This window comes from Cetorhinus maximus, chromosome 23, assembly GCF_964194155.1.
Source record: "Cetorhinus maximus chromosome 23, sCetMax3.hap1.1, whole genome shotgun sequence".
NCBI classification, from domain to species: domain Eukaryota; kingdom Metazoa; phylum Chordata; class Chondrichthyes; order Lamniformes; family Cetorhinidae; genus Cetorhinus; species Cetorhinus maximus.
The window spans coordinates 31,709,391-31,736,433 of NC_135901.1; the positions used below are offsets into that span (position 1 = coordinate 31,709,391).

The window sequence follows — 27,043 nt, forward strand, 5'->3', positions numbered from 1 at the left end:
GACACCCCTCCCTATCTTTGTAACCTCCTCCAGCCACCAAAACCTTCTGTCTGTAACCTCCTCCAGCTCCTACACCCCTCCCTATCTCTATAACCGCCTCCTGCCCCTACAAACCTCCCTTTCTCTGTAACCTCCCCCAGCCCCAACACCCCTCCCTATTTCTGTAACCTCCTCCAGCCATTATAACCCTCCCCATCTCTGTAAGCTCCTTCAGCCCGTACAATTCTCCCTATCTCTGTAACCTGCTCCAGCCCCTCCAGCCCGTACAATTCTCCCTATCTCTGTAGCCCCCTCCAGCTCCAACAACTCTCCCTATCTCTGTAACCTCCTCCAGCTTCTACCGCATTCCCTATCCCTGCAATCTCCTCTAGCTCCTATACCGCTCCCTATCTCTGTAATCTCCTAGAGCCCCTAAAGCCCTCCCTATCTCTGTAACCTGCTCCAGAATCACAGAATTGTTATGATACAGAAGGAGGCCGTTCAGTCCATCGTGTCTGCACTGGCTCTCCAAATGAACATCATGACTCAGTGCCATTCTCCTCTCTTTTCCTCGTACCCCTGCACATTGTTTCTCACGTCACATTTGCACCTTTAACAAATCACTTTAAATCTGTGCCCTCTCATTTCAATCCTGTTACGAGTGGGAACAATTTCTCCCTATCTACTCTATCCAGACCAAATCCGTCATGATTTTGAACATCTCTATTGAATCTCACCTTAGCCTTCTCCTCTCCAAGGAGAACAGTCCCAACCTCTCCAATCTATCTCCATAACTCTCCAGCTCCTACCGCCGTCCCTATCTCTGTAACCTCCTCCAGCCCCTTAAACCCTCACTATTTCTGTAACCTCCTCCAGCCCTACAACCCTCCCTATCTCTGTAACCTCCTCCAGCCCCTACAACCCTCCCTATCTCTGTAACCTATTCCAGCTCCTACAACCCTCCCTATCTCTGTGTCCCCACTCCCGCCCCAACAACCCTCCCTATCTCTATAAATTCCTCCAGCCCCTACAATCCTCCCTATCTCTGTAACCTCCTCCAGGCCCTACAACCCTCCCTATCTCTGTAACCTCCACCTGCCCCGACAAGCCTCTCGATCCCGTTAACCTCCTCTAGTCCCTACAGCCCTCCCTATCTCTAACCCCCTCCAGCCCCGTCAATCCTCCCTACCTCTGTAACCTCCTCCATGCCCTACAACCCTCACTATCTCTGTAACCTCCAGCCCTGACAACTCTCCTTTCCCTGTCTCCGGCTCCAGCCCCTACAACCCTCCATATCTCTGTAACCTCCTCCAGCCCTGACAACTCTCCTTTCCCTGTCTCCGGCTCCAGCCCCTACAACCCTCCATATCTCTGTAACCTCTTCCAGCCCTGACAATTCTCCTTTCCCTGTAACCGACTCCAGCCCCTACAACCCTCCCCATCTCTGTAACCTCCTCCAGGTCCTACAGCCCTCCCTATCTCTGTAACCTCCTCCAGCTCCTCAACCCTCCCTATCTCGGTAACCTCCTCCAGCCCCTACAGCCCTCCCTGTCTTTGTAACCCCCTCCAGCTCCTACAACCCTTCCTATCTCGGTAACCTCCTCCAGCCCCGACAGCCCTCCCTGTCTTTGTAACCGACTCTAGCCCCTACAACCCTCCCTGTCTCTGTAACCCCCTCCAGCTCCTACAACCCTTCCTATTTCTGTAGCCTCATCGAACCCCCACAACGCTCCCTATCTCTGTAACCTCCCCCAGCCCCTACAGCCCTCCCTACCTCTGTAACCACCTCCAGCTCCAACAACCCTCCCTACCTCTGTAACCTCCTCCAGCTCCAACAACCCTCCCTACCTCTGTAACCTCCTCCATGCCCTGCAACCCTCCCTGTTTCTGTAATCTCCTCCATCCCCGACATCTCTCCTTTCCCTGTCACCGACTCCAGCCCCTACAACCCTCCATATCTCTGTAACCCCTTCCATCCCCTACAACCCTCCCCATCTCTGTAACCTCCTCCAGACCCTACAACCCTCCCTATCTCTGTAACCTCCTCCAGCCCCTACACGCCTCCTTATCTCTGTGACCTCCTACAACTCTCCCTATCTCTGTAACCGCCTCCAGCTCCTGCCCCCTCCCTATCTCTTTAACCTCCTCCAGCCCCTGCTACCCTCCCTATCTCTGTAACCTCCTCCAGCCCCTACACCCCTCCCTATCTCTATAACTGCCTCCAGTCCCTACACCTCTCCCTATCTCTGTAACTGCCTCCAGCCCCAACACCTCTCCCTATCTCTATAATCGCCTCCTGCCCCGACAAGCCTCTCGATCTCTGTAACCTCCTCCAGTCCCTACACCCCTCCTTATCTCTGTAACTGCCTCCAGTCCCTACGCCCCTCCCTATCTCTGTTACCCCCTCCAGCCCCTACAACCCTCCCTATCTCTGTAACCTCCTCCAGCCCCTACAACCCTCCCCATCTCTGTAACCTCCTCCAGCCTCCCCATCTCTGTAACCTCCTCCAGCCTCCCCATCCCTGTAACCTCCTCCAGCCTCTACAACCCTCCCTATCTCTGTAACCTCCTCCAGCCCTGACAGCCCTCCTTTCCCTGTAACCGACTCAAGCCCCTACAGCCCTCTGCGCTCTCTGTGATTTATCCGTTGTGTGCACTTGGTGATTGCCCTGTTACATCGCCACTGCATCGGGGGCCGTGAGTTCAGCTGTGTAAAGCTGAAGCTCTGGAATTCCCTCGCTAGACCTGCCAGCCCTTTTTCCAGCCCCTCATTCTTTCAGAGCCTATTGTAAAACCTCTCTCTTTCACCAAGCATTTGGTTACCTGTCCTAATATTGCCTTATATGGTTGGACGTGAATACTTTCTTTGGTAATTCTCTGGTAAAGCACCGTGGCCTGTTTTACTACACACACGGTGCGATGTAACTGCAAGTTGTTGTTGCATTAGAATTCCAGAATCATACTTCCTCCTTAAGCAAAGTCTAGAGAATAAACTTGCAGCAGTACAACGAGGCATCTTTTGGATCATTATACTGCATCTTTCAAGATGAATTCAAGATGGCTTCCAAATATCTGCTGCCGGTGTGTGAGAGAGAGAGAGTGGAACCAGGGAGTGTAGAACTGAAACCAGTCAGAGTCAGCACCTTCAGGGGAGAGAGAGAGAGAGGAACCAGTGAGTGTGGAACTGGAACCAGTGAGTGTGGAACTGAACCCAGCCAGAGTCAATACCTTCAGGGAGAGAGAGAGAGGGAGGAACCAGTGAGTGTAGAACTGACCCCAGTCAGTCAGCACCTTCAGGGGAGAGAGAAAATGTAAACCGAACAAATAAAGTTGAAAATGGTGTAATCAGCTTGAATTTCAGCACAGCAAGTAGGGTGTGTGTGGGACAGGGTTTACAGCTTCAGGGGAACGAGAGAGGAAAGAATGTTCCATAGAAACTAGAATTGTCTGTTCTGCATTTCTAGCCTGTCCTGACAGTGATGACTTTTGTAAACTCCTTTTACAGGAAATCAGAAGGGGAGGATTTGCAGACGGGGAACTCAAACCAAACATCACATCAAAAACTGACACAGTCACTCACTTCATCAGGACCTGAATATCATCGGTCTTTGAATGTGGATGGAGAAATATTTGTCTGTTCTGTCTGTGGGAAAAAATTTCAAACATCAGTGTGACTGGGAAAGCACCAAGACACACGCACACACCCGAGTGAGAGTGTTTCCAGTGAACTGACTGTGGAACGAGCTTTAACCAGTTACACAGCCTGAAAATACATCACCATTCACAGCCGGGAAAGACATTATAGATGTCCTGTGTGTGGACGAGGCTTCAGCTGATCGCCCAACCCGCAGAGACACAAGCGCGCCATGGAGAAACCGTGGAAATGCGGGGACTGCGGGAAGGGATTCAGTTACCCGTCCCTGCTGGAGATTCATCGCCGCACTCACACCGGGGAGAGGCCGTTCATCTGCTCCGTGTGCGGGAAGAGGTTCACTCAGTCGTCCAGCCTCCAGAAGCACCAGCTCGTTCACACTGACGAGAGACCTTTTCGATGCTCTGACTGTGGGAAGAGGTTTAAAAGCACCAACGAGCTGTTGAAGCACCGGCGGGTTCACACGGGGGAGAGGCCGTTCACCTGCTCCGCGTGCGGGAAGGGCTTCGCCCAGTCCTCCCACCTGCTGACCCACCAGCAGTTTCACACCGGGGACAGACTCTTCACCTGTTCGGCCTGTGGGAAGGGCTTCACCTGTTCATCCAGCCTCCTGGAGCACCAGCTGTTTCACACCGAGAAGAGGCCGTTCAAATGTTCCGTGTGTGAGAAGGACTTCAAAAGCTCAAAGGACCTGCAGAGACACCGGCGCACTCACACGGGGGAGAGGCCGTTCACCTGCCCCGTGTGCGGGAAGGGCTTCACCCAGTCAACGCACCTCCTGACACACCGGCGAGTGCACTCCGGGAAGAGGCCCTTCACCTGCTTCGTGTGCGGCAAGGGCTTCACTTGCTCATCCAACCTCCTAATGCACCAGCGGGTCCACACGGGGGAGAGGCCCTTCACCTGCTCCGTGTGCGGGAAGGGCTTCACCCAGTCGTCCAGCCTGCTGACCCACCAGCGGGTCCACACCCTGGAGAGGCCATTCGCCTGCTCCGAGTGCGGGAAGGGCTTCACCCAGTCGTCTCACCTGCTGACCCACCAGCGGGTCCACACCGGGGAGAGGCCCTTCACCTGCTCCGCGTGCGGGAAGGGCTTCACCCAGTCGTCCCACCTGCTGACCCACCAGCGGGTACACGTGCGACTGCAGGGCTTGGATCCTGCTGTTATTGCTGCTGTCAGTCACATCCCGGACTGAACCATTGTTCGTTCTGACTGCTGGGGGGGGGGCTTGATCATCCTGTTGCTGTTAATTACCCTGTAACCGGGTGGAGTTTAATATCCTGTGTCTCTGCCGCTCCCCCACCTCCCAAAAATCAGCAGACGGTGGTGTAGTGGTAATGTTAATGGACGAGTAATCCAGAGGCCCAGGCTATTGCTCTGGCGGGGACAAGGGTTCAAATCCCACTTCAGCCGCTGGTGGAATTTAAATCCACTTAATAAATCTGGAGTTGTAAAGATAATATCGGCGATGGTGACCGTCGTGAAAAACCCATCTGGTGCACTAATACCCGCCTTAGGGAAGGACGTCTGCCGTCCTCACCCGGTCTGACCTACATGTGGCTCCAGACCCGCACTGCGATGCGGTCGTCTCTTCGCTGCCCCCTCACCTCTGAAATGTTCAGTTCCAGGGGCAATACAGGACGGGCAAGAAATGCTGGCCTTGCCACTGACGCCCACGTCCAGCGAAAGGGAACGCTCGCCCAACCCTTGGACATTTTGCATGTCAGACGAGCAGATCGACGACTGAGGGGACTCCATCTTGGAACTCTTGACCATTCTTTTAAAAGATGAATCAACAAGGTGTCCACGATTGGAAAAACCCCAACTCCAAAACGTCCTCAGCAGACTTCCACTGCCCTCTTGTGAAGTGGGAGTCCTGGGTGGCCTAAGCTCTAATTTTAAGGTGATGCCTATTCTGCCCCCAGCCCAGCTGGAGGCATTGGTTTCTCATTCTTTCTCTCGAAAGAAAACCCTCGTCATTTCAAATACCTGGATCAGGGCTCCCTTCAACCAGTCAAAGCCGACTAAACAAAAAGAGGCTTGCATTTATATCGCACTTTTCACTACTACCCCATGTCTCAAAATGCTTCACAGCCAATAAAGGAGCGTTTTTTTCTTGAACTGTTGTACATCCTTGTTGTAATTAGGTAGCACAGCAGCCAGCTCGGCACGGTGCAAACTCCCACACCCAGCAATGTGAGAGCGACCGAGTGATGTTGACTGAGGGATAAATTTTGGCCAGGAGTTCCTCAGGGTAGTGTCCTCAGCCCAGCCATCTTCAGCTACTTCATCAATGACCTTCCTTCCATCGTAAGGTCAGAAGTGGAGATGTTCACTGATGATTGTACGATGTTCAGATCCATTCACGACGACTCAGGTACTGAAACTGTCTTTTCCCATATGCCTGGAGACCTGGACAACATTCAGAGTTGGGCAGATAAGTGGCAAGTAACATGCGTGTTATACAAGTGTCAGGCAGTGACCATCTCCAATGGGGCAGAATCTAACTGTCGCCCCTTGACGTTCAATGGCATTACCATTGCTGAATCCCCCACTATCAACATCCTGGGGGTTACCATTGACCAGAAACGGAACTGGACTTAGCCATATACATACTGTGGCTACAAGAGCAGGTCAGAAGCTAGGAATCCTGCAGTGATTTGGACAGACTTAGTGAGTGGGCAGGACCATGGCATTTGGAACATAATGTGGAAAAATGTGAGGTTATCCACTTTGGTAGGGGGAACAAGTGCCCAGAGCAGTTTTTAAATGGTAAGTGATTAGAAAGCTTAGATGTACAATGGGACCTGGGTGTCCTCGTCAATAAGTCACTGAAAGCTAACATGCAGGTGCAGCAGGCAATTAGAATCACAGAATCACAGTGCAGAAGAGGCCCTTCGGCCTATCGAGTCTGCACCGACACGTGAGAAACACCTGACCTACCTCCCTAATCCCATTTACCAGCACTCGGCCCATAGCCTTGAATGTTATGATGTGCCAAGTGCTCATCCAGGTACTTTTTAAAGGATGTGAGGCAACCCGCCTCCACCACCCTCCCAGGCAGTGCATTCCAGACCGTTGCCACCCTCTGGGTAAAAACATTTTTCCTCACATCCCCCCCTAAACCTCCTGCCCCTCACCTTGAACTTATGCCCCCTTGTGACTGATCCTTCAACTAAGGGGAACAGCTGCTTCCTATCCACCCTGTCCATGCCCCTCATAATCTTGTACACCTCAATCAGGTCGCCCCTCAGTCTTCTCTGCTCCAACGAAAACAACCCAAGTCTATCCAACCTCTCTTCATAACTTAAATGTTTCATCCCAGGCAACATCCTGGTGAATCTCCTCTGCACCCCCTTCAGTGCAATCACATCCTTCCTATAACGTGGCGACCAGAACTGCACACAGTACTCCAACTGTGGCCTCACCAAGGTTCTATACAACTCCAACATGACCTCCCTACTTTTGTAACCTATGCCTCGATTGATAAAGGCAAGTGTCCCATATGCCTTTTACACCACCCCACTAACATGCCCCTTTGCCTTCAGAGATCTATAGACACACACACCAAGGTCCCTTTGTTCCTCAGAACTTCCTAGTGTCATGCTGTTCATTGAATACTTCCTTGTCAAATTACTCCTTCCAAAGTGTATCAGCTCTCACATTTCAGGGTTAAATTCCATTTGCCACTTATCTGCCCATTTGACCATCCTGTCTATATCTTCCTGTAGCCCAAGACACTCAACCTCACTGTTAACCACCCGGCCAATCTTTATGTCATCCCAGTTAGGAAGGCTAATGGAACGTTAGTCTTTATCGCAAGAGGAGTTGAGTACAGGAGTAGTGAAGTCTTGCTTGATTTGTATCGTAGCTTGGCTAGACTGCACCTGGAGTGCTGTGTGCAGTTTTGGTCCCCTTAACTCAGAAAGGATGTTATTGCCATAGAGGGAGTGCAGCGAAGGTTCACCAGACTTGTTCCGGGGATGGCGGGACTGTCTTATGGAGAGAGATTGGGGAAATGGGACCTGCGTTCTCTAAGATTTTCGAAGGATGAGAGGAGATCTCATTGAAACCTACAAAATACTTAAAGGAATAGACAGGTAAGATGGTTCCCCTGGGGAGTCTAGAACCAGGGGACACAATTTAAAAAAAAGGGGAAGCCACTTTGGACCAAGGTGAGGAGACATTTTTTTAACTCAGAGGCTTGTGAATCTTTGGAATTCTCTATCCCAGGGGGCTGTGGAGGCTAAACTCTAGACAATACAGGCCCAGTCTTTTTTTAAAATTCATTCATGGGATGTGGGTGTCACTGGCTAGGCCAACATTTATTGCCCATCCCTAATTGCCCTTGTTTAGAGGGCATTTAATAGGGTCTGGAGTCACATGTAGGCCAGACCAGGTAAGGACAGCAGATTTCCTAAAGCACATTTCTCCCAATGGGCATTAGTGAACCAGATGGGTTTTTACAAGTGACAATGGTTTCATGGTCATCATTAGGCTTTTAATTCCAGTTTTTTTTAAAATTGAATTCAAATTCCACCATCTGCCGTGGCAGGATTCGAACCCAGGTCCCCAGAGCATCGCCCTGGGTCTCAGGATTACCAATCCAGTAGCAATCCCACTGCCTCACCCATGATCACGTTAGGAACACAGGAACGTGAGGCTATTCGACCTCGGACCTATTTTGCCATTCAGTTGGAGCTGATCTGTAAATTAATTTGGTTCTGCAACCCTCAAAAATCTTTGCCGCAGAATAGTCTTATCAATCTCACTTTTGAAAATTTCAATTGACCCTTTGCTTCAACAGCTTTTGTGGTGGAAGAGAGTTTCAGACTTTGCATGATGATGTGCCTCCTGCCACGACCCTTCAACCACTTGGTTGTGTCCCCTTGTTCTGGATCCCCAAAGGAAGGTTTCTCTCTGTCTATCCTCCAACCTGCTTTGATCATCTTAACCTTCTTGCCTAGATCACCCCTCGATCCCCTATATTCAGGAGGATACAAGACTAGTCCTTCTAATTTAACCCTTTTACCAACAATATCCTTCTGGTGAATCCATACCCGTCCCAAGGACAATATAGGATTATCTTCCATCCTGTTGTTTTCCAGCCTTCCTTAGATAAAAGTTAACATTCCATTTGCTGCTCTAATTATTTTTTCATTCCTGTCCACCAAATTTTGACTGATTTCTGTGCTTGGACACCCACATCCACCTGCCCAACCTTCTTTCCTAGCTTCGCAACCTTTTTAAAAATAAATACTCTGATCTGTCTATCTTCAGTCCGGAAGTGGATTAACTCACAATTCCTCACACTGAACTCCACCTGCCAGTTTTGCCCACTCGCTCAATCTATAAGTGTCCCTTGGCAACTTTCTGCTCCCATCTACACTGCACAACGAGCCAGGTGTCGTCCGCAAGCTCAGATATACGGCTCTCCATTCCTTCATCGAGTCATTTCTCAGTAGTACGTTTCGAAATGTCTGCTCCATGCCCTCAGGGCCTCATCTGTTTGAAGCCATGAACAGAAAGGTCCAGTTTTCCCCTGGAGCTTGAGACAAATCAGCTTTCGGATTGATGCAGAGTTTCAGCCAATGAGGGAGATCTGTGCTCAGCCCTGCACCCCACCACCCCCTCTCCCCATTCACTCCGATTGGTTGGAGGACCAGCTGCTCCCCCTCGGTCCTCCAGTTCCTCCACCACACACACCACTACCTCTCTCCCCCCAAGCCCAGAGCACATGTCATTCAACTGCACTGCACCAAAGGCCAGATTTGAAGGTCCTAAGTGCAGTTAGAAAATGAACAATAATTCAGCCCATCAGGTACAACGATGAATGAACTTCTAAAAGATATTCTACTTTTTAAAAACGTTGATGGGCACATGGACGATTACAGAATCTCCAAGATTGCCAATGTGGGATAGTCTCATGGCAAAGGACATCAAGGTGGTCAGTATAAGTGATACAAGGGCAATAATGCGAGGAAAGATTAGGTAGGCAGGGGTTGTTAACCTGAGAACAGGGGAGGCTGAGGGGTGACTTGATTGAAGTGTATAAAATTATGAGGGGCCTAGATAGAGTAGACAGGGAAGACTTGTTTCCCCTAGTGGAGAGGTCAGTTACCAGGGGGCATAGATTTAAGGTGATTGGCAGAAGGATTGGAGGGTATAATAGGAAAACCTTCTTCACCCAGAGGGTGGTCAGTGCCTGGACTTCGCTGTCCGGATTGGTGGCTGAGGCAGAAACCTGAAATTCAGTTAAAGGGCACCTGGATGACCACCTGAGGTGCTGTAACCTGCAAGGCTACGGACTGGGCGCTGGAAGTTGAGATTAGAATAGATGGCTCCAGCCGGCGCAGTCATGATGGGCTGAATGGCCTCTTTCTGTGCCATAACGTTTCTGTGGTTCGGAGGATGCCCCCAGAAAATGGCATTGCAAACTCAACGCGGACCACCTCTCTCGGGAGAACACTGCGGCCGACTGGACCCGTGTGGAAACAAGTGTCGAAATATTGCTCAGCACGTTTCAAGGACTGTCTGTACCAACTGGGACCTTTAAATGTGTGCGGAGGAAGAGCAGGGGTGACGCTGCGGCAGAAACTTGCCCCGTGCAGCAAGAAGGGCAACATGAACTGCCAGTTCTGCGGAAGTCTATTCTGATTCACCATTGGACACGTCAATCATGAGAGGACCCACAAAAGACGATGGAATCACTTGGAGCTCAAATAACAAAGTGTCTACCTCCATTGAAGGGGGGGTCAGCATAAGACCACAAAGCGTAGGAGCAGAAGTGTGCCATTCGGCCCATCACATCTGCTCCGCCATTCAATGAGATCATGGGCTGATCTGATAATCCTCAACTCCACTTTCCTGCCTTTTCCCCATAACCCTTGATTCCCTTACTGATTAAAAACCTGTCTGCCTCATCCTTGAATATACTTAACAACCCAGCCCTCTGTGGTAAAGAATTCCACAGATCGACTACCCTCTGAGAGAAGAAATTCCTTTTCATCTCTGTTTTAAATGGGCGACCCCTTACTCTGAGATTATGCCCTCTGGTCCTACACCCTTCCACAATGGGAAACAACCTCTCAGCACCTACCCTGTCAAGCCCCCTAAGAATCTTATATGTTTCAATAAGACCGCCTTTCATTCTTCTAAATTCCAATGAGTACAGGCCCAACCTACTCAACCTCTCCTCAAGAAAATCCCTCCATCCCCGGGATCAACCTAGTGAACCTTCTCCAGACTGCCTCCAACGCCAGGACATCTTTCCTTAGATAAGGCACACGAGCACGTATATGTATGAGATTACAGATTTTGCTTAGCCTTGCTGAACTTGCAGAGATCGTTTCGGACGAACAGAGTAATTCGGGTATGAGTAACCAGACACAGCTGTCCGGTGGTGGTGTAAGGGGAGATAATTTTGCTGAAAGCGAAGGTAAAAAGGTGAGATGGATTAGGGCATTGCTACTTTTTGATAAGTTTCTGATTCTTGATAAGAGGGGAGCCAAAAAAGAGGGAAATGGAAAGCTGGAGAAAGTTCAGAGTAAATAGGGGGGCAGGATGTTCTTGACGTGAGGAGGGGAATGATGGTCCAGATGTGGATTATTTTTACACAGCCATGTATGTGCAGCAGCAAAAGTATAAACAAGTGCATATGATCTATGAGATAATTATGATTAATGTTGTAGTGCAACAGGAGTGCATTGTATCACTGAGATCCCTCTTGGAATAACCCTTGGATCTCCCCTGTATGCACACTTGTACTGATCAATAAACTGCTGCTTGTTTCATCTTACAGCTGACGCATGTCGAGTGTCTTTAGACACTCCACAACACCATCACAGACTGGATAATTTCACACTTATCGTCCATCTGCTCCATCATTGCCCACACACTTTCCATGAGGCTGGAAAGTAGCAAAAATAACCCCTCTTATTCAAGAAGGGAGGGGAGGCAGAAAACAGGAAACTGTAGGCCCGTGAGCCTGATGTCTGTCGTGGGGAAGGTGTCAGAATCGATCATTAAGAAGGTTATAGCTGGGCACTTCAAAAAACTCAAGGAGATCAGGAAGGTTTTGTGAAAGGGAACTCTTGTTTAGCCAATTAATTAGAGTTCTTTGAAGGAGTAACGTGCACTGTGGATAAAGGGGAACTGGTGGATGTACTGTACTTAAGATTTCCAGAAGGCGCTTGATAAGGTGCTACATCAAAGCTTATTGCTGAAAATAAAAGCTCATGGTGTAGGGGGTAACATATTAGCGTGGATAGAAGATTGGCTGGCTGGCAGAAGACAGAGAGTGTGCATAAATGGGTTTTTTTCTGAGTGGCAGGATGTGACGAGCGGAGTCCCGCAGGGGTCTGTGCTGGGGCCTCAACTTTTTACAATTTACACCAATGACTTAGATGAGGGGAGTGAAGGCATGGTAACTAAATTTGCAGGTGACACAAAGTTAGGTAGGAAAATATGTTGTGAAGAAGACATAAGGAGTTTGCCGACGGATATAGAAAGGTTAAGTGAGCAGGCGAAAATATGGCAGACGGAGTATAATGTGGCAAAATGTGAAGTTGTTCACTTTGGCAGGAAGAATAAAAAAAGATTATTACTTAAGTGGAGAACAACTGCATAATTCTGAGGTGCAGAGGAATCTAGGTGTTCTCATGCATGAGTCACAAAGAGTCAGCATGCTCTCCTTGACGAAACGAATTGGACATAAAAGGAAGGATGTTATGCTTCAGTTATTCAGGGCATTGGTGAGACCGCATCTCGAATACTGTGTGCAGTTTTGGCCTCCTTATTTAAGGATGTAAATGTGTTGGAGGCGGTTCAGAGGAGGTTTACTAGATTGATACCTGGAATGAGCGGGTTATCTTATGATAGGTTGGACAGGCTGGGCTGGTTTCCACTGGAGTTTAGAAGAGCGAGGGGTGATTTGATTGAAGTGAACAAGATCCTGAACGGCCTCCACAAGGTGGACGTGGAAAGGATGTTTCCTCTTGTGGGTGAGTCCAGAACTAGAGGCCACTGTTTTAAAATTAGGGGTCACCCTTTTACATCAGAGATAAGGTGAATTTTTTTCTCTCAGAGGGCTGTGCGACTTTGGAACTCTGCCTCAGAAGACGGTGGAGGTGGGGGGGGGTCACTGAATATTTTTAAGTTGCAGGTAGAGCGATTCTTGTCAGGGAATCAAAGGTTTTCGGGGGTAGCTGGGAATGTGGAATTTGAAATGCAAAGAGATCAGCTGTGATCTTATTGAGTGGCGGAGCAGGCTCAAGGGGCTGAATGGCCTGCTTCTGCTCCTATGTCGTATATTCATGCGTTGACCAATACTAAATTAAACTAAAATCAATTGCATTTTCTGGAAAAAGCCTTTCCCAGGGTTTTGTAAAGGCAGGGCAGTACATGCCTACGCTGTGTGTAACAGATCGATGGCAGGCTCCCATTTCATTCATTCAGGGGATGTGAGCGTTGCTGGCTAGGCCAGCAGTGTTGCCCATCCCTCATTGCCCCTCGAGAAGGTGGTGGTGGTGAGCCACCTTCTTGAACTGCTGCAGTCCATGTGGGTGTATGTGCACGGACAGTGTTAGGGGAGTCCCAGGATTTTGACCCAGCAACAGTGAAGGAACGGCGATACAGTTCCAATTGAGGGTGCTGTGTGGCTTGGAGGGGATCTTGCAGGTGGTGGTGTTCCCATGCACCTGCTGCCCTTGTTCTTCTAGGTGGTAGAGGTCGCAGGTTTGGAAGGTTCTGTCGAAGGAACCGTGGCGAATTGCTACAGTAACTTGGGGGACGGAATAGGGATCTTTCTCCATTCTGTCTGCTCAAAATGTTTGGTAAGACTTTCTCCTGTGAATATTGAGCTGGAGTGCTGGGCCGTGATGTATCAACTTGACTCTAAATATTGAATCTTGTGGTTTCAGACACCGGTTAATCAAGCTCACAACAACCGACTGTCTCGCACTGACTTTATTAACAGCACCGTAATAATACAGAGTATAGTTCTCCGATCCGCAGAACAGGGATAATACAGTGGATTTAGAGCTCTCCTCTCCCCAGGTCTGATCTAACAAGCCTTCACTGCATTGGGGACACTTATATTTAACTTGTTCACTATATGGGTGAGCTGACCTTGTTCAGACCATAACCACAAGGGTATCTGTGCATTGTTCTGACTGTGAGCACAAGGCTGTGTCACTATCGCACACAGATACTGTTTCCTTGGTTCACGTCTCCATGCAAAGGCCATCACTTTACAAATCCCCTTTCTACACAATTGCAGCAGACGGGAGCAAGGATGTGGGGCTCATCAATACACACCCGCATTTCATAACAGCAAAGGCTCCACTGGGGACAGAGGTTCAGTCATCTTCCATTACAGGCAAAACACAGAGAAAAGAGAGAGTTACGCTTGTATAGTGCCTTCCACGACCTTGGAACGACCCCAAAGCATTTTACGCCAATGACCTACTTCTGAAGCGTAGTCACTGTTGTAATGCAGGGAATCTAATCCGCCAATTTGCGCACAGACAGATCCCACAAACAGTAATGCAATAATGGCCAGATTACCTCTTTTGTGATGGGGAGGGTAAATTTTTAACCAGGGCAGCGAGGATAACTCCCCTGCTCTTCTTCAAAATAGTGCCTTGGGGTCTTCTGCATCCGCCGGAACAGGCAGACAGTGCCTGGTTTCTGATTTATTTATTCTTTCACCGGTTGTGGGCGTCGCTGGCTTGGCCAGCATTTGTTGCCCATCCCTAATTGCCCCTTGAACTGAGTGGCTTGCTCGGGCCGTTTCAGAGGGGGCAGTTAAGAGTCAACCCACATTGCTGTGGGTCTGGAGTCACATGTAGGCCAGACCGGATAAGGACAGCAGATTTCCTCCCCTAAAGGGGCATGGGTGAACCAGATGGGGTTTTTACGACAGTCGGTGGTAGCTTCATGGTCACCGTTACTGAGACTAGCTTTACAATTCCGGGTTTTATCCATTGTATTTAAATTCCACCAGCTGTCATGGTGGGATTTGAACCCCAGAGCATAACCTTGGCTCTCTCTCTCGAGCTAGTCCAGTGACTATACTACTCTGCCATCGTTCCCCCCCCACCCTGCACCGGGCCCCGATGGGGAGACGCCACCTCCGGCGGTGGAACAGCTCTGCGCTGGAACATCAGTCTTGATTCTTGTGCTCCAGCCTCTGGGGTGGGGTTTGAACCCCGAAGCCCTGTGACTGGGAGACGACAGTAATACACACGCCGAGCCAGTGCGGCAGCACACCAGGACCTTAACACTGTCTCATTGGCTACGATGTGTCTCATGAAATATATTTGCGGAGTGGAGTTGAATTGAAACCAGGTTTACAGGCGTGATGTTCTATCCACAGCTCGGAGCTGTGGGGCACACGCCAAGTCCAGTGGCTGAAAGTGATAAACAGACTGGGTTTTGTGCTTTAAGTGATCCCGAGTGAGTTACCGATACCTTCCCTGGATCCCAAGGTGAGGAGAGGCGCTCTGGGAGGTACGGGGAGCTGGGACTTGTCCATGATCAGGCTTACAAGAATGTTGCCAGGGTTATAAAAGTGTAGCTACGAGGAGAGATTGGATAGGTTGGGGTTATTTTCCTTAGGACAAAGAAGGCTGAGAGGTGACCTGATTGAGGTGTACAAAATTACGAGGGGAATAGATAGAGTGGACAGGATAAAATTGTTTCCCTTGGTGGAGAATTCTAGAACCAGGGGACATGGATTTAAGATAAGTGGCAGAAGGTGTAGGGCGGACATGAGGAAGAACTTTTTTTACGCAGAGGGTAGTGGGCGTCTGGAATTCGCTGCCCAAGTTGGTGGTAGGGGCAGAAACTTTAAACTCTTTTAAAAAGAACCTGGATCTGCACCTTAAGTGCTGTGAGCTGCAGGGTTACGGGCCGGGTGCAGGGAGGCGGGATTAGAAAGGGCACCTGGGTGTCCTCGGGCTGGCATGGACAAGATGGGCCGAATGGCCTCCTTCTGTGCTGTAACTTTTCTATGGTTCTATGGGAGCAACTGAAGGTATGAGAACTGAAATAATCTAGAGTCAGAAAGGGGGAAAAGGCCCAGAAACGGAGCAGTCGGTAACAGGACGGCAATTAGTCTCGCACCATGCAGAAATTTTTAAAAATGATTTCTCCATGGGATGTGGGCGTCGCTGGCAAGGGCAGCATTTGCTGGCCGCCCGTAACCGAGCCCTTGACCTGGGTGGCTTGCTAGGCTATTGCTGAGGGCAGTTAAGCATCAACCGCATTACTGTGGGTCACGGAGTCACACGTCGGCCAGACTGGGTAAGGACCGCAGATTTCCTTCCTTAAATGACATGAGTGAACCAGATGGGGTTTTTTTTTAAAACGACTGTCGATGAGTATGACGGTCTCCATTAAGGAGACTAGCTTCCTCATTCCAGGTTTATTGACTGAACTTAAATTCCACCAGCTGCCCTTGAGTGGGATTTGAACCCGTGTCCCCCAGAGCATTAGCCTGGGCGTCTGGGTTACTCGCCCAGTGGCATTACCACTATGCCACCATTCCCCTGTGAAGAATGTGTTTACGCTAAAGTCGATTTCTTTTGAGATATTCTGCCATGTCCCTGGCCATGAGCCCCCTCTAAAGTTCTGCCTAACCTAAGGATGCAGGAACATGGGAGCAGGAGGCCACTCAGCCCATCGAGCCTACTCCGCCCTTCAATTTGATCATGGCTGGTTGGTCCTCTACCTCCAGCCGCTTTTCCACCTTTATCTCCATATCCCTTGACGTCATCAGTCTCCAGAAATCTGTTTCTGTCTTGGACACGCTCAATGATTGAGCTCCCACAGCCCCTCTGGGGTAGAGAATTCCCAAAGGTTCCACCGTCCTCTTGACTGAAGAAATTCCTCCTCATCTCGGTCTTAAACGGCCTTCCCCTTATCCTGAGATTATGTCCCCTGGTTGGAGACTGACCAGCCAGGGTAAACGTCCTATCCACACCCATCCCGTCACACCCTGTAAGAATTTCCCAAGTTTCAATGAGATCACCTCTCATTCTTGGAAACTCTAAGAGAGTACAGGCCCCGTTTCCTCAATCTCTCCTTACAAGATGATCCCGCCATCCCCGGGATGAGTCAGGTGAACCTCCGTCGCACTCCCTCCATGGCAAGTGTATCCCTCCTTAGGTAAGGAGGCCAAAACTGTACACAGTACTCCAGTTGCGGTCTCACCAAGACTCTATACAACTGCAGCAAGGCATCTTTACTCCTGTACTCAAATCCCTTTGTGAGGAAGGCCAACATACCATTTGCCTTCCTCACTGATCGTTGCATCTGCCTGCTCGCTTTCAGTGACTTCTGAACAAGGGCACCCAAAACCCCTTGGACACCCCCACTTCTCGACCTCTCCCCATTTAAGAAATATTCTGACATTCTGTTTTTGCTACTAAAATGGATAATAATAATACCGCCAATGTGACTGCCTCCAGGTAGCTCTCCCCATTCCTGCTGCCCTGTAATGTCTGCAGCTTGGACCTAGAATACTGTGAACAGTTTTGGTCCCCTTATCTAAGGAAAGATCTGCTGGCATTGGATTCAGTCCAGAGAACGTTCACTATGTTGATCCTGGGGTTGGAGGGATTTTCTTATGAGGAGAGGTTGAGTAGGTTGGGCCTGTACTCTTTGGAGTTTAGAAGAATGAGAGGCGACCTTATTGAAACATAAAAGATTCTTAGGGGGCTTGACAGGGTAGATGTCAAGATGCTGAGAGGTTGTTTCCCCTTGTGGGAGAGTCTAGGACCAGAGGTTAATCTCAGAGGAAGGGGGCGCCCACTTAAAACAGAGATGAAGAGGAATTTCTTCTCTCAGAGGGTAGTCGATCTGTGGAATTCTTTACCGCAGAGGGCTGTAGAGGCTGGGTCGTTAAGGCTGAGATAGACAGATTTTTAATCAGTAAGGGGATCAAGGGTTATGGGGAAAAGGCAGGAAAGTGGCGTTGAGGATTATCAGATCAGCCGTGATCTCACTGAATGGCGCAGCAGACTCAATGGGCCGATAGGCCTACTTCCGCTCCTACGTCTTATGGTCTTATGGACTCCAGCTCAACAACGCTGAGCTGAGGTTCCTCGAGCTGCAGATAGGGTTGTGCGGGACCTCAATTTTCTCCACAAACTCCGCCAGCCCTGCCCTGAACTCTAAACGCTGGCCCAGTTAAATTCTGCAGCAATAAACAATGAACAACAGGATCCAACGGCTGCCGTCACTCGTGAACGCGCTGGTGCCTGAGCAGGTGAGACGATCGAGTGAACCCTTTCCCGCACACCGAGCAGGTGAACGGCCTCTCGCTGGTGTGAACCCGCTGGTGCCTCAGCAGGTTGGACGACCGGTTGAAGCCCTTCCCGCACACGGAGCAGGTGAACGGCCTCTCCCCGCTGTGTATGCGCTGGTGGGTCAGCAGGTTGGACGACAGAGTGAACCCCTTCCCGCACACGGGGCAGGTGAACGGCCTCTCCCCGGTGTGAATTCGCTGGTGTATGAGCAGGTCCTTTGTGCATTTGAAGCTCTTCTCGCAGTCGGGACATTTGAAAGCTCTCTTGTCAAAGTGGACGAGCTGGTGCGTCAGCAGGTGGGATGAGTTGGTGAATCCCTTCCCACACACGGAGCAGGTGTAAGGCCTCTCCCCAGTGTGAACTCGCTGGTGCGTCCGGAGATTGGACGACTGGGTGAATCCCTTCCCACACACCGAGCAGGTGAACAGTCTTTCCCCGGTGTGAACTCGCTGGTGGGTCCGAAGGTTGGACGCGTGGGTGAATCCCTTCCCACAGGCGGAGCAGGTGTACGGCCTCTCCCCGGTGTGAATTCGCTGGTGTTGAATGAGGTGAGATGACTGCCTGAATCTCTTCTCGCACTGAGAGCAGCAGAATGGTCTCTCGTCCGTGTGGACAAGCTGGTGCTTAATTAGGTCTGCCGAGATTTTAAAGCAATCTCCACAGTAAGTGCATTTAAAGGGCCTCTCGTCGCTGTGAACCCGCTGGTGTAACTGGAGGCTGGACGATAAAGCAAATCCCTTCCCGCACAGGGAGCAGGTGAATGGCCTCTCCCCGGTGTGGCTGCGCCGATGAGTTTCCAGCTGGGACGGGTAACTGAATCCCTTCCCGCAGTCCCCACATTTGCACGGTTTCTCCATGGTGTCGGCGTCCTTGTGTCTCTCCAGGCTCAAAGAAAAAGTTGAAGCTCCGCCCACACACACAACGCGTATACAGTCCCTCCCAGCTGTGAATGTTGATGTTTTTTCAGTCTGTGTAACTGGTGAAAGCTCTTTCCACAGTCAGTGCACTGGAAACACTCTCACTCGGGTGTGTGTGTGTCTCGGTGCTTTTCCAGTCACCCTGATGTCTGAAATCTATTTCTCAGGCAGAACAGACAAGCATCTCTCCGTCCACATTCAAAGGCCGATGATATTCAGGTCCTGACGAATCGAGCGACTCCGTCAAATCGTGGCACGGTGCCTGGTTTTGAGTTTCCCCACCTGCAAATCCTCTCCTTCAAGTGTCCTGTGAAAGGAGTTTACAACAGCCACCACTGTCAGGTCAGGGTCGAAATTCAGAACAGGCACATCTAGTTTCTATGGGCCATTTTTTTCCTCTCTTGTTCCCCCCCACAACCCTCCCCCACGAAGGTGTAATTCCCCTCCCCACACACTCTCCCCCCTTCCTGGGCTGAAATCCAAAGCTATTGCACCATCTGCACAGTTTCTTCCCTGCACTCCCCAGCTGTGTCTGTCCCTCTGCTCTTTTCCTGGGCTCAGCTCCTGTGCGCAGACTCAGGATGAAATCAATGAGGCGATCATTTTTCTCTCCTCGTCACGGGGAATACTGAAGCCCCGCCCACACCCCGTGACCTTACCAATATGGCCGTAGGTGCACCATCGCCAACGCCCCGTCCCTCACCAAGATGGCGGCCGGTCCCCCCCCACTTTCCTCGCGGTCAGGGCGGCAGCTCACCGGATCCGAGACTATAGCCCGGTACGACTGTGGCTCTTAAATCGGGGCTTGAGGCCTGCACACGGCCTTTGTAAGCCTTCCCGGCCGCCTCAAGGCCGCCCTCCTTCCCTCACCGCGCTCCCAATCGCCGACAGCCCACCAAACCACTTCTTCCAGCTCCGCCCGTCTCCGCCTCAGAGACCTGCGCATGCTCAGAGGGGGGGCCGAGGCTGGCGCCGGCGCACTGGGCGCCACTGGTCATTGATAGGGCACCTTCCAGCGCGCTCGGTAGTCTGGGTAAACCAACCGCCATTGATCCGCCCTATGGATAATCAGAAATCTGTACCTTTTTTTGTCATCCAATTGAGATCGGGGCCGGGTAAAATGGCCAATAGAAAACCCTTAAACCAAATAAAAATACTGCAGATGCCGGAGATCTGAAATTAAAAACAGAAAGTGCTGGGGGGAAAAACATACTCAGCAGGTCTGGCTGGAACTGTGGAGAAGGGAATATAATTAACGTTTCAGGTCCAATATGACTCTCCTTCAGGACTCGAACTGTAGGTGTAGGGGCGCATGGAAGGGAGTTCCAGGATTTTGACCCAGTGACAGTAAAGGAACAGCGACATTGTTGCAAGTCAGGATGGTGAGTGACTTGGAGGGGAACTTGCATCTGCTGCCCTCGACCTTTTAGGTGGTAGAGGTCATGGGTTTGGAAGGTGTTGTCGAAGGAGGCTTGGTGAATTCCTGCAGTGCATCTTGTAGGTGGTACACACTGGCTGCTACTGTGCGTTGGTGGTGGAGGGAGTGGATGTTGATGGTGGTAGATAGGGCGCCATTTAAGCGGTCTGCTTTGTCCTGGATGGTGTCAAGCTTCTTGAGTGTTGTTGGAGCTGTACTGACCCAGGCAATTGGAGAGTATCCCATCGCACTCCTGACTTGTGCCTTATAGATAGTGGACAGGCTTTGGGGAGTCAGGAGGTGGAGTTAGTCGTCGCACTATTCCTAGCCTCTGACCTGCCCTTGTAGCCACTGCATTCATATGGCTGGCTGAGTTCAATTTCTGGCCAATGGTAACCCCAGGATGTTGATAGTGGGGGTATTCAACGATGGTAAAAGCATTGAACATCAAGGAAAGGTGTTTAGATTGTCTCTTATTGGAGATGGTCATTGCCTGGCACTTGGGTGGTGCGAATGTTATGTTCCACTTGTCAGCCCAAGCCTATGTCACTGTATTAAGAGAAATCAATCAGTCACAATTCATCCAGAACATTTTATTACGTGATACACGTAATGGTTAAGTTAGAGAATTGATTGATCAGTTTCATTACTTTAGAAGATTAAACATTCAATGTTTGTAATGTGCTATAATGAGGGACCATGGCTGCCGGTGTTTATCAAAAGGCATTGTGACCTCCAGTAACCCAGGTATAAATATAGAGCCTTGTTCGAAATGGGCATTATATCAGTGGAAGTGAACAGCGTCCTTGTACAGCATGAGTCTTATCAATTCGAGGTCGTCATTAAAAACCAATCAAATTGGGCTTGTGAGAGTCAGAGTCGATTCTCGGGCCCGTTTGGCTCTGACAGCAAAGCGGCGTGACAGACAGCCAGAAAGGGGTTCAAAGCGGAGTTCTGTAAAAGCCTCACAGCACAGAAACAGGAGAAGACTCGAGAGGTGAAACTACGTGTCGAGGAGTCTAGCAGTTCTCCACCTGGCATGAAAGGTCAAGACCTGAGAGAGAGAGAGAGAGAGGAGACTGCTGTATCGACTGCAACCAAACCTCGATTGGAGAGTTTTTCTTTTAAATGTCTATTCTTTCGCGGGTTGTGGGCATCGCTGGCTAGGCCAGCATCTGTTGGCTATCCCTAATTGCCTTTGAGCTGAGTGGCTTGCTAGGCCATTTCAGAGGGCCAGAATCAACCACATCGCTGTGGGTCTGGAGTCACGTAGTCACATTACTAGTCTAGTGACATTAACACATAAGCCACCGGGGAAAAAATACTGGCAAGTTAATTCCTGATGTTCATTAAGTATAATCTTACTTTCTAATACACTTTCTGGAATTGCTATACAAACATCCCTTTGCATTAATTGGATTTAGTACTATCTGATCAAGAGTTAAAGGTGAATCCACTTTCAGAAGAGAGCTCTGAATCCACTGTATTATCCATGTTCTCCGGATCGGGGAACTATACTCTGCCTATATTATTGCGGTGCTGTTAATACAGTCAGTGTGAGACAATCTGTTATTGTGAGTTTGAATAACCGGTGTCTGAAACCACAGGTCTCAATATTCAGAGTGAACAGGGTGTTAGGGGGAAATAAAGGCATACAGTACAGGGATACACTAGGACTTATTGAAGGGAATCAATACTTAAAAAGCCAAGCAGGCAAAGACAGGCAAAAACCTGTCTGCATAAGCAGTTAACAGTTTAAGGTCAGGCTGGACAGAGAGAAATCTAAACCTTGCACATTCTCAGGACTTGTGAGCATCAGCAAGGCCGTATTGGATGAAGAAGAATGTAAATATGATAGATTGGGAGTTTTGGGAGTCAGACTGGAGCCTTAGGTTGGAAAACAACTAAGATTGAGCCCGTTTACAGCAGATAGGGAAAGTACAGATGGTCTTGTCTTAGTTTAGGTATGAGGGAGGGTTTCTGCCTGCCTGGGTGAGAACAAAATAGGGACATCAGACTTGTCAGTTTAATGTAAACCTATATGTTGACAAGATCGAAATCTGGAAACTGTTCTTGTACGTGACCAATAATGTATAAATATGATAAATGCTTGTAGTTTAGCAGAGTACTGTCTCAAGCTGCATTGAGATGGTGCCCTCCTTGCAATTGCTTGAATAAACGATCGTGACCTGTACCTGAGTCTCCTGTGGTCCATTCATCAAATACACCACAACAATTTGGCGTAGTCGGCTGGATACTTGGATCGGACCCTCAGGTCGGCTCTGCAAAGTGGGTGAGTATATTTATTTACCACCCGTAGTTAGTGCAGCAAGCCTGCCCGAGAACGGTCTGGTCAAGTATCAAAGAATCATGAGGAGGACTCAGGACAGGAGATAGGAGGCGTTAGGGGTAATTGGTGGAGCCGTGCAGGCGGGCTAGCAGTGCTAAAGCTGCGCAGGGAGGCAGGAGCCATTACCCAGTTAAGAGGAGGGAGAGCTGTGCTGGCGTGGTTACGGTTTGAAATATAACCATAACCGAAGCCGCGCAGGGAGGCCAGACCCCAGTGAAACCGTACATACATACCTCAGATAACTAAGTTGTTAGGACCGTGCGAATGTATCATGCAGAGATAGACGAAAAATAGGAACAGAATGCCGTCAGGGAAACAAAATAGCATTGTGGAACCCGACTGGGGAACCGCAGACTCCATTATGAGGTTCATAGTGGAGCAACAGTCAAAAATAATCACTAAAATGCAGAAGGAGGGGTGGGACCCACAGCGAACCCCCGGAGAACAAAAACAGTGGTGGTTATTATCACACTGTACCTACAGTTGTGCCGACGGGTTAATGCTAAATTCCAGTTGAGAAGTAGAGAGAAAGAGACAAAGTCAGATTCAGGACAGATCAGAGCAGTGACGGCAGCTTGTAGTGATACTGATCAAGAGGAGGAGAGCTCCGAAGGAGAAACATTTGAGGGAGTTGAGACCACCCCGCAGTACCCACTGAACCCCATGGCCGCTATGGCAGTAACCATTAGGAAAAGTAAAGCCAGGAGAGGCGAATCAAAACCCGAAGGGAAAAGGGGGGGCCAAGGGATGGGAAGAGGAGGAGGAAATTGAAAAAATTGTAGAGAACGTTAAGCATGTACCATTCAACCTGGGGGAGAAGCAGGTTTTGCTTAAAGAACTGCCGAGACTCAAACCTCGGCCTAATAACCCAGAGTTTTGGATTAAACTGCGGGAAATGCAAGATTTCGATGCAATGCACCCCCATGATACCCACAGTCTGGTGAAGGCGAAGTGCCCAGGGGATATTTGGGGAAGATTGCCCCTACAGATTAGAAGTGATGACTGGGCGAAACCTGGGGACGCCCCAGATCGGGAGAAGGCGACAGCCCTGCACAGGGACTTTGAGGAGGCAGTTAAGGAAGCCTTGGGGGAGGGAGAGATGAATTGGGGGTGTATAAAGTCCCGTGTGGGATGACGAGATTTTCCTGAAAATGTGGAAGGATGATTGGGACCCGAAAGGTCCGCTACTGAATTTTCTGTAACTTAAAAAAATGATTTGATCTAAATTACAAGAGCTGCTTGTGTTGGAGAGAGAGAGAGAGATAGAGCGAGAGAGAGAGAGAGAGAGAAAGAGAGAAAAGAGGAGGCAGGGGGGAGTTAATAAGCACTGACAGGCAGGAGCTGGCAGAAATGTGAGCTTTTGTCAGTTTGATGGTCCCTATAGCTGGAGCCTTCAAGATCCCTTTATTTCCCCCACTGCTATTTCAAGTTTCGTTTAGAATATGAGAGTTTTAAGTCGTTAAGTTAAGGATACAAGAATATAAATACATACCTGGAAATATATGTTTGTTTGTGTGCAAGGAAGCATTTGTATGTGAGCTTTAATGTGCTTCTTCCGTAAATTGTCATTTGTGTGTGTAGTTCAGCATTTTAGGGTTGAAAGCCCCATGTTAGATTAAAGGAAAAGCATACTAAAACAGTTTTGAGAGACCGACAGGTGATTAAGGATATGGAAACAGGCAAATCCAAAGAGCAACAATGGACCATACGAGGTAATCATGACCAGTGAAATGTGCGCAGGCGTGGACTTATGGGGAAAGGGGCGCTGGAAACACTGGTCACAATTGAAGCGTTTTACTAACTGATCTTTACCCACAGAACTAACCTCAACAACCGGCCTGGGATGGTTATCTGCTTGAGTTCACAGAATGTTAATTATAGTGTCAACCCTCGTGACCGTGGCGATGATGGCAACAACCGCACCACCTTTGGCACAGCACGGACAGTGCCGAGTGTGATTCACCACGGGGAATGATAAATGTAACAGTCGGAGAACAGGAGCTCTTGAATTGTAGTAAGGGTTTGCTTCAAATCGGGCGCGGTAGTATCCGAGACCTGACGCATGCGGGAGATTAGTGAGGGCTGTTTGCGAAAGTTGGCGCTTCTGTCAAATTCCCGAATTTAATTACTGTGTGTTTTAAGCTTAAGGAATGGGCTGGGCAGTTCGAATTTGCCTGCGACTTAGAGAGCCACGTCCATGTAGCGTGTTTGACAATGTATGAAACCATGGTTACTCATTCTCACGATAGCGATTCTAAATGGGACGTTTGTAGCCCAAGTAATAATGATATACCGACTTCGGGAAACAGTGACCAGAGGTGGATATGGGAGGTCCGCCCAAAAGAGGAAATTAGTATGACTACCCAACCATCTCCCGCGACTAGCCCCACAATTCAAGCCAAGGCAACCAAAGCCTCTCAAACCACGCCACCTTGTCCGGTCATGTACCCAGGGCTGACAAATGGTCTCGTATGGATCAATCAAAATAAAGTTTTATATGATAATGTACACCATGTGCTGGTACCCGTAGTCTTGAATATATCCAGTGTAGCCCTGCCCCAGTGGTGCCCAACCCACACCCACGCTCTGTACACGGCTCTGATGAGCCAGTTGATGGTTGAAGCGATCCAGTTTAACGCCGGGATGTGATCAGGCCCAGAGGGGGACCGAGCTAAGCGCAGCCTGATAAAAGACGCTGCCACGTTATTCAATACAGGGACATCAATAGTTAATTCCATCAACCTAGCAACTGTTGACCAGAAGGTCTGTATCCTGAGCTTTAAGCTTAAGGAGATTTTAGGGCGGGGACAGGGGATCCAGGATACCCAGATTAAATACAGACCAGGACGTGACACGGTTAATTCAAAGCCTGGTTACCGTGCTCGAAAGTCATGCGGGGACTATCAATAAATTAATTGAAATAGGGAAAAATATTTTAGACAAAGTGAGCAGAAATGATGTATGCAGCACCTATGGATCTTGGGCACTGGAACAAGCCCGAGAAAATTTAAGACAGATTAATGAAGGGGTAGTCCCTTTACGGGTAACTAATGAGCATTTATTGAATCTCTCACGGCACAAGAATCATGAGTTGACCGGGTGCCAGCTCAGAGGTTTGACACGCGTATATAGAATGAATGTTGAATGCATAGTGAATAGTAATATGCTAATAGGCATTATATTAGTAATACCTGTCATACCTATGTTAACACCCGGCAGGACATTATATAGGGTAGAAAATATTGGGGCAAAGGGGGGAATTACTATATTAAGTATCACGATATTCCACCATACGCAGTAAACATAGCAAGAAATATAGTTAGCACCACATTAGAAGGGTGTAGCATAGAAGCCACTGCAGTAGTATGTGCACATCCAATATATGAGACAGAGGAAGCGAAGTGTGGATTTAAAGCAGCCATACATCGCTTCTCGGCCGACGTCGCCGTCTTCTGCTCGGATCCGCTGTCGGTGCGCAGACTGATGCACATCTGCGACCAGTTCGAACTGGCCTCGGGAGCCAAGGTAAATCGTGGGAAGAGCGAGGCCATGTTCTTTGGGAACTGGGCTGACCGATCCTTTGTCCACTTCACTGTCAGGGCTGACGGCCTGAAGGTGCTGGGGATATGGTTCGGAGGGACCGGGGCATGCGTTAGAAACTGGAAGGAGCGAGTGTCTATGGTGAAAAGGAAACTGGGCATGTGGGAGCGACGCTCCCTCTCCATTGCGGGTAAGAACCTGGTCATCAGGTGTGAGGCACTCTCGCTGTTGCTGTACGTGGCGCAGGTCTGGCCCATTCCAGACTCCTGCGCGATGGCGATCACTCGAGCCATCTTCCGCTTTATCTGGAGGTCGAAAATGGATCGTGTCCGCAGGGACGCGATGTACAAGCCTCTAGATAAAGGGGGAAAAAACGTGCCCAACATCGCCCTCATACTGATGGCCACCTTTGTGTGTGGCTGCATCAAGCGGTGCGTAGACCCTCAGTATGCAAACACCAAGTGTTACTACGTGCTGACGTTCTACCTGTCCCCGGTGTTGCGAAGGATGGGTCTGGCCACGCTGCCGCGGAACGCTCCAAGTAGTTGGACCGTGCCGTACCACCTGTCCCTGGTGGAAAAATTTATGCAGAAAAACACCTTTGACCACAAGTCCATCAGGCAGTGGTCAGCACGTAACGTCCTAGAGGCCCTGAGGGAAAAGGAGAGGGTGGACCCTGTGGGATGGTTCCCCGAGCAGACTGTCAAAGTCATTTGGCAGAATGCCTCATCGCCAGAACTTTCCAACAAGCACCAAGACGTGGCTTGGCTGGTGGTGAGAAAGGCCCTCCCCGTCAGATCCTTCCTACACGCCAGGAGTCTCACCCCCTCTGCACGTTGCCCTCGAGGTGGCTGTGGTGGGGAAGAGACCGTTGTT

At 49.6% G+C, this 27,043-nt stretch overlaps 2 protein-coding genes across 2 annotated transcripts in view; one reads left to right on the forward strand and one right to left on the reverse strand.

Moving 5' to 3' along the window:
* Positions 1-18,876, reverse strand: part of LOC144697969 (uncharacterized) — a 65,008-nt gene extending 46,132 nt beyond the window's left edge. Inside the window, exon 1 of the mRNA XM_078569921.1 lies at positions 17,875-18,876. Within this exon, the coding sequence (XP_078426047.1) occupies positions 17,875-18,800 (926 nt within the window). The 5' untranslated portion in view covers positions 18,801-18,876. The remainder of the gene's footprint in view (positions 1-17,874) is intronic.
* LOC144698242 (uncharacterized) lies at positions 3,491-5,746 on the forward strand. The gene has a single exon (XM_078570226.1). It carries the CDS (start codon positions 3,846-3,848, stop codon positions 4,824-4,826), a length of 981 nt encoding a protein of 326 aa, XP_078426352.1. The 5' UTR covers positions 3,491-3,845; the 3' UTR covers positions 4,827-5,746.
* Positions 18,877-27,043: the final 8,167 nt, after the last annotated feature.

Excerpts from the sequence above, each read along its gene's own strand:
- LOC144698242 (XM_078570226.1), top strand. The coding sequence starts at position 3,846 with ATGGAGAAACCGTGGAAATGCGGGGACTGCGGGAAGGGATTCAGTTAC.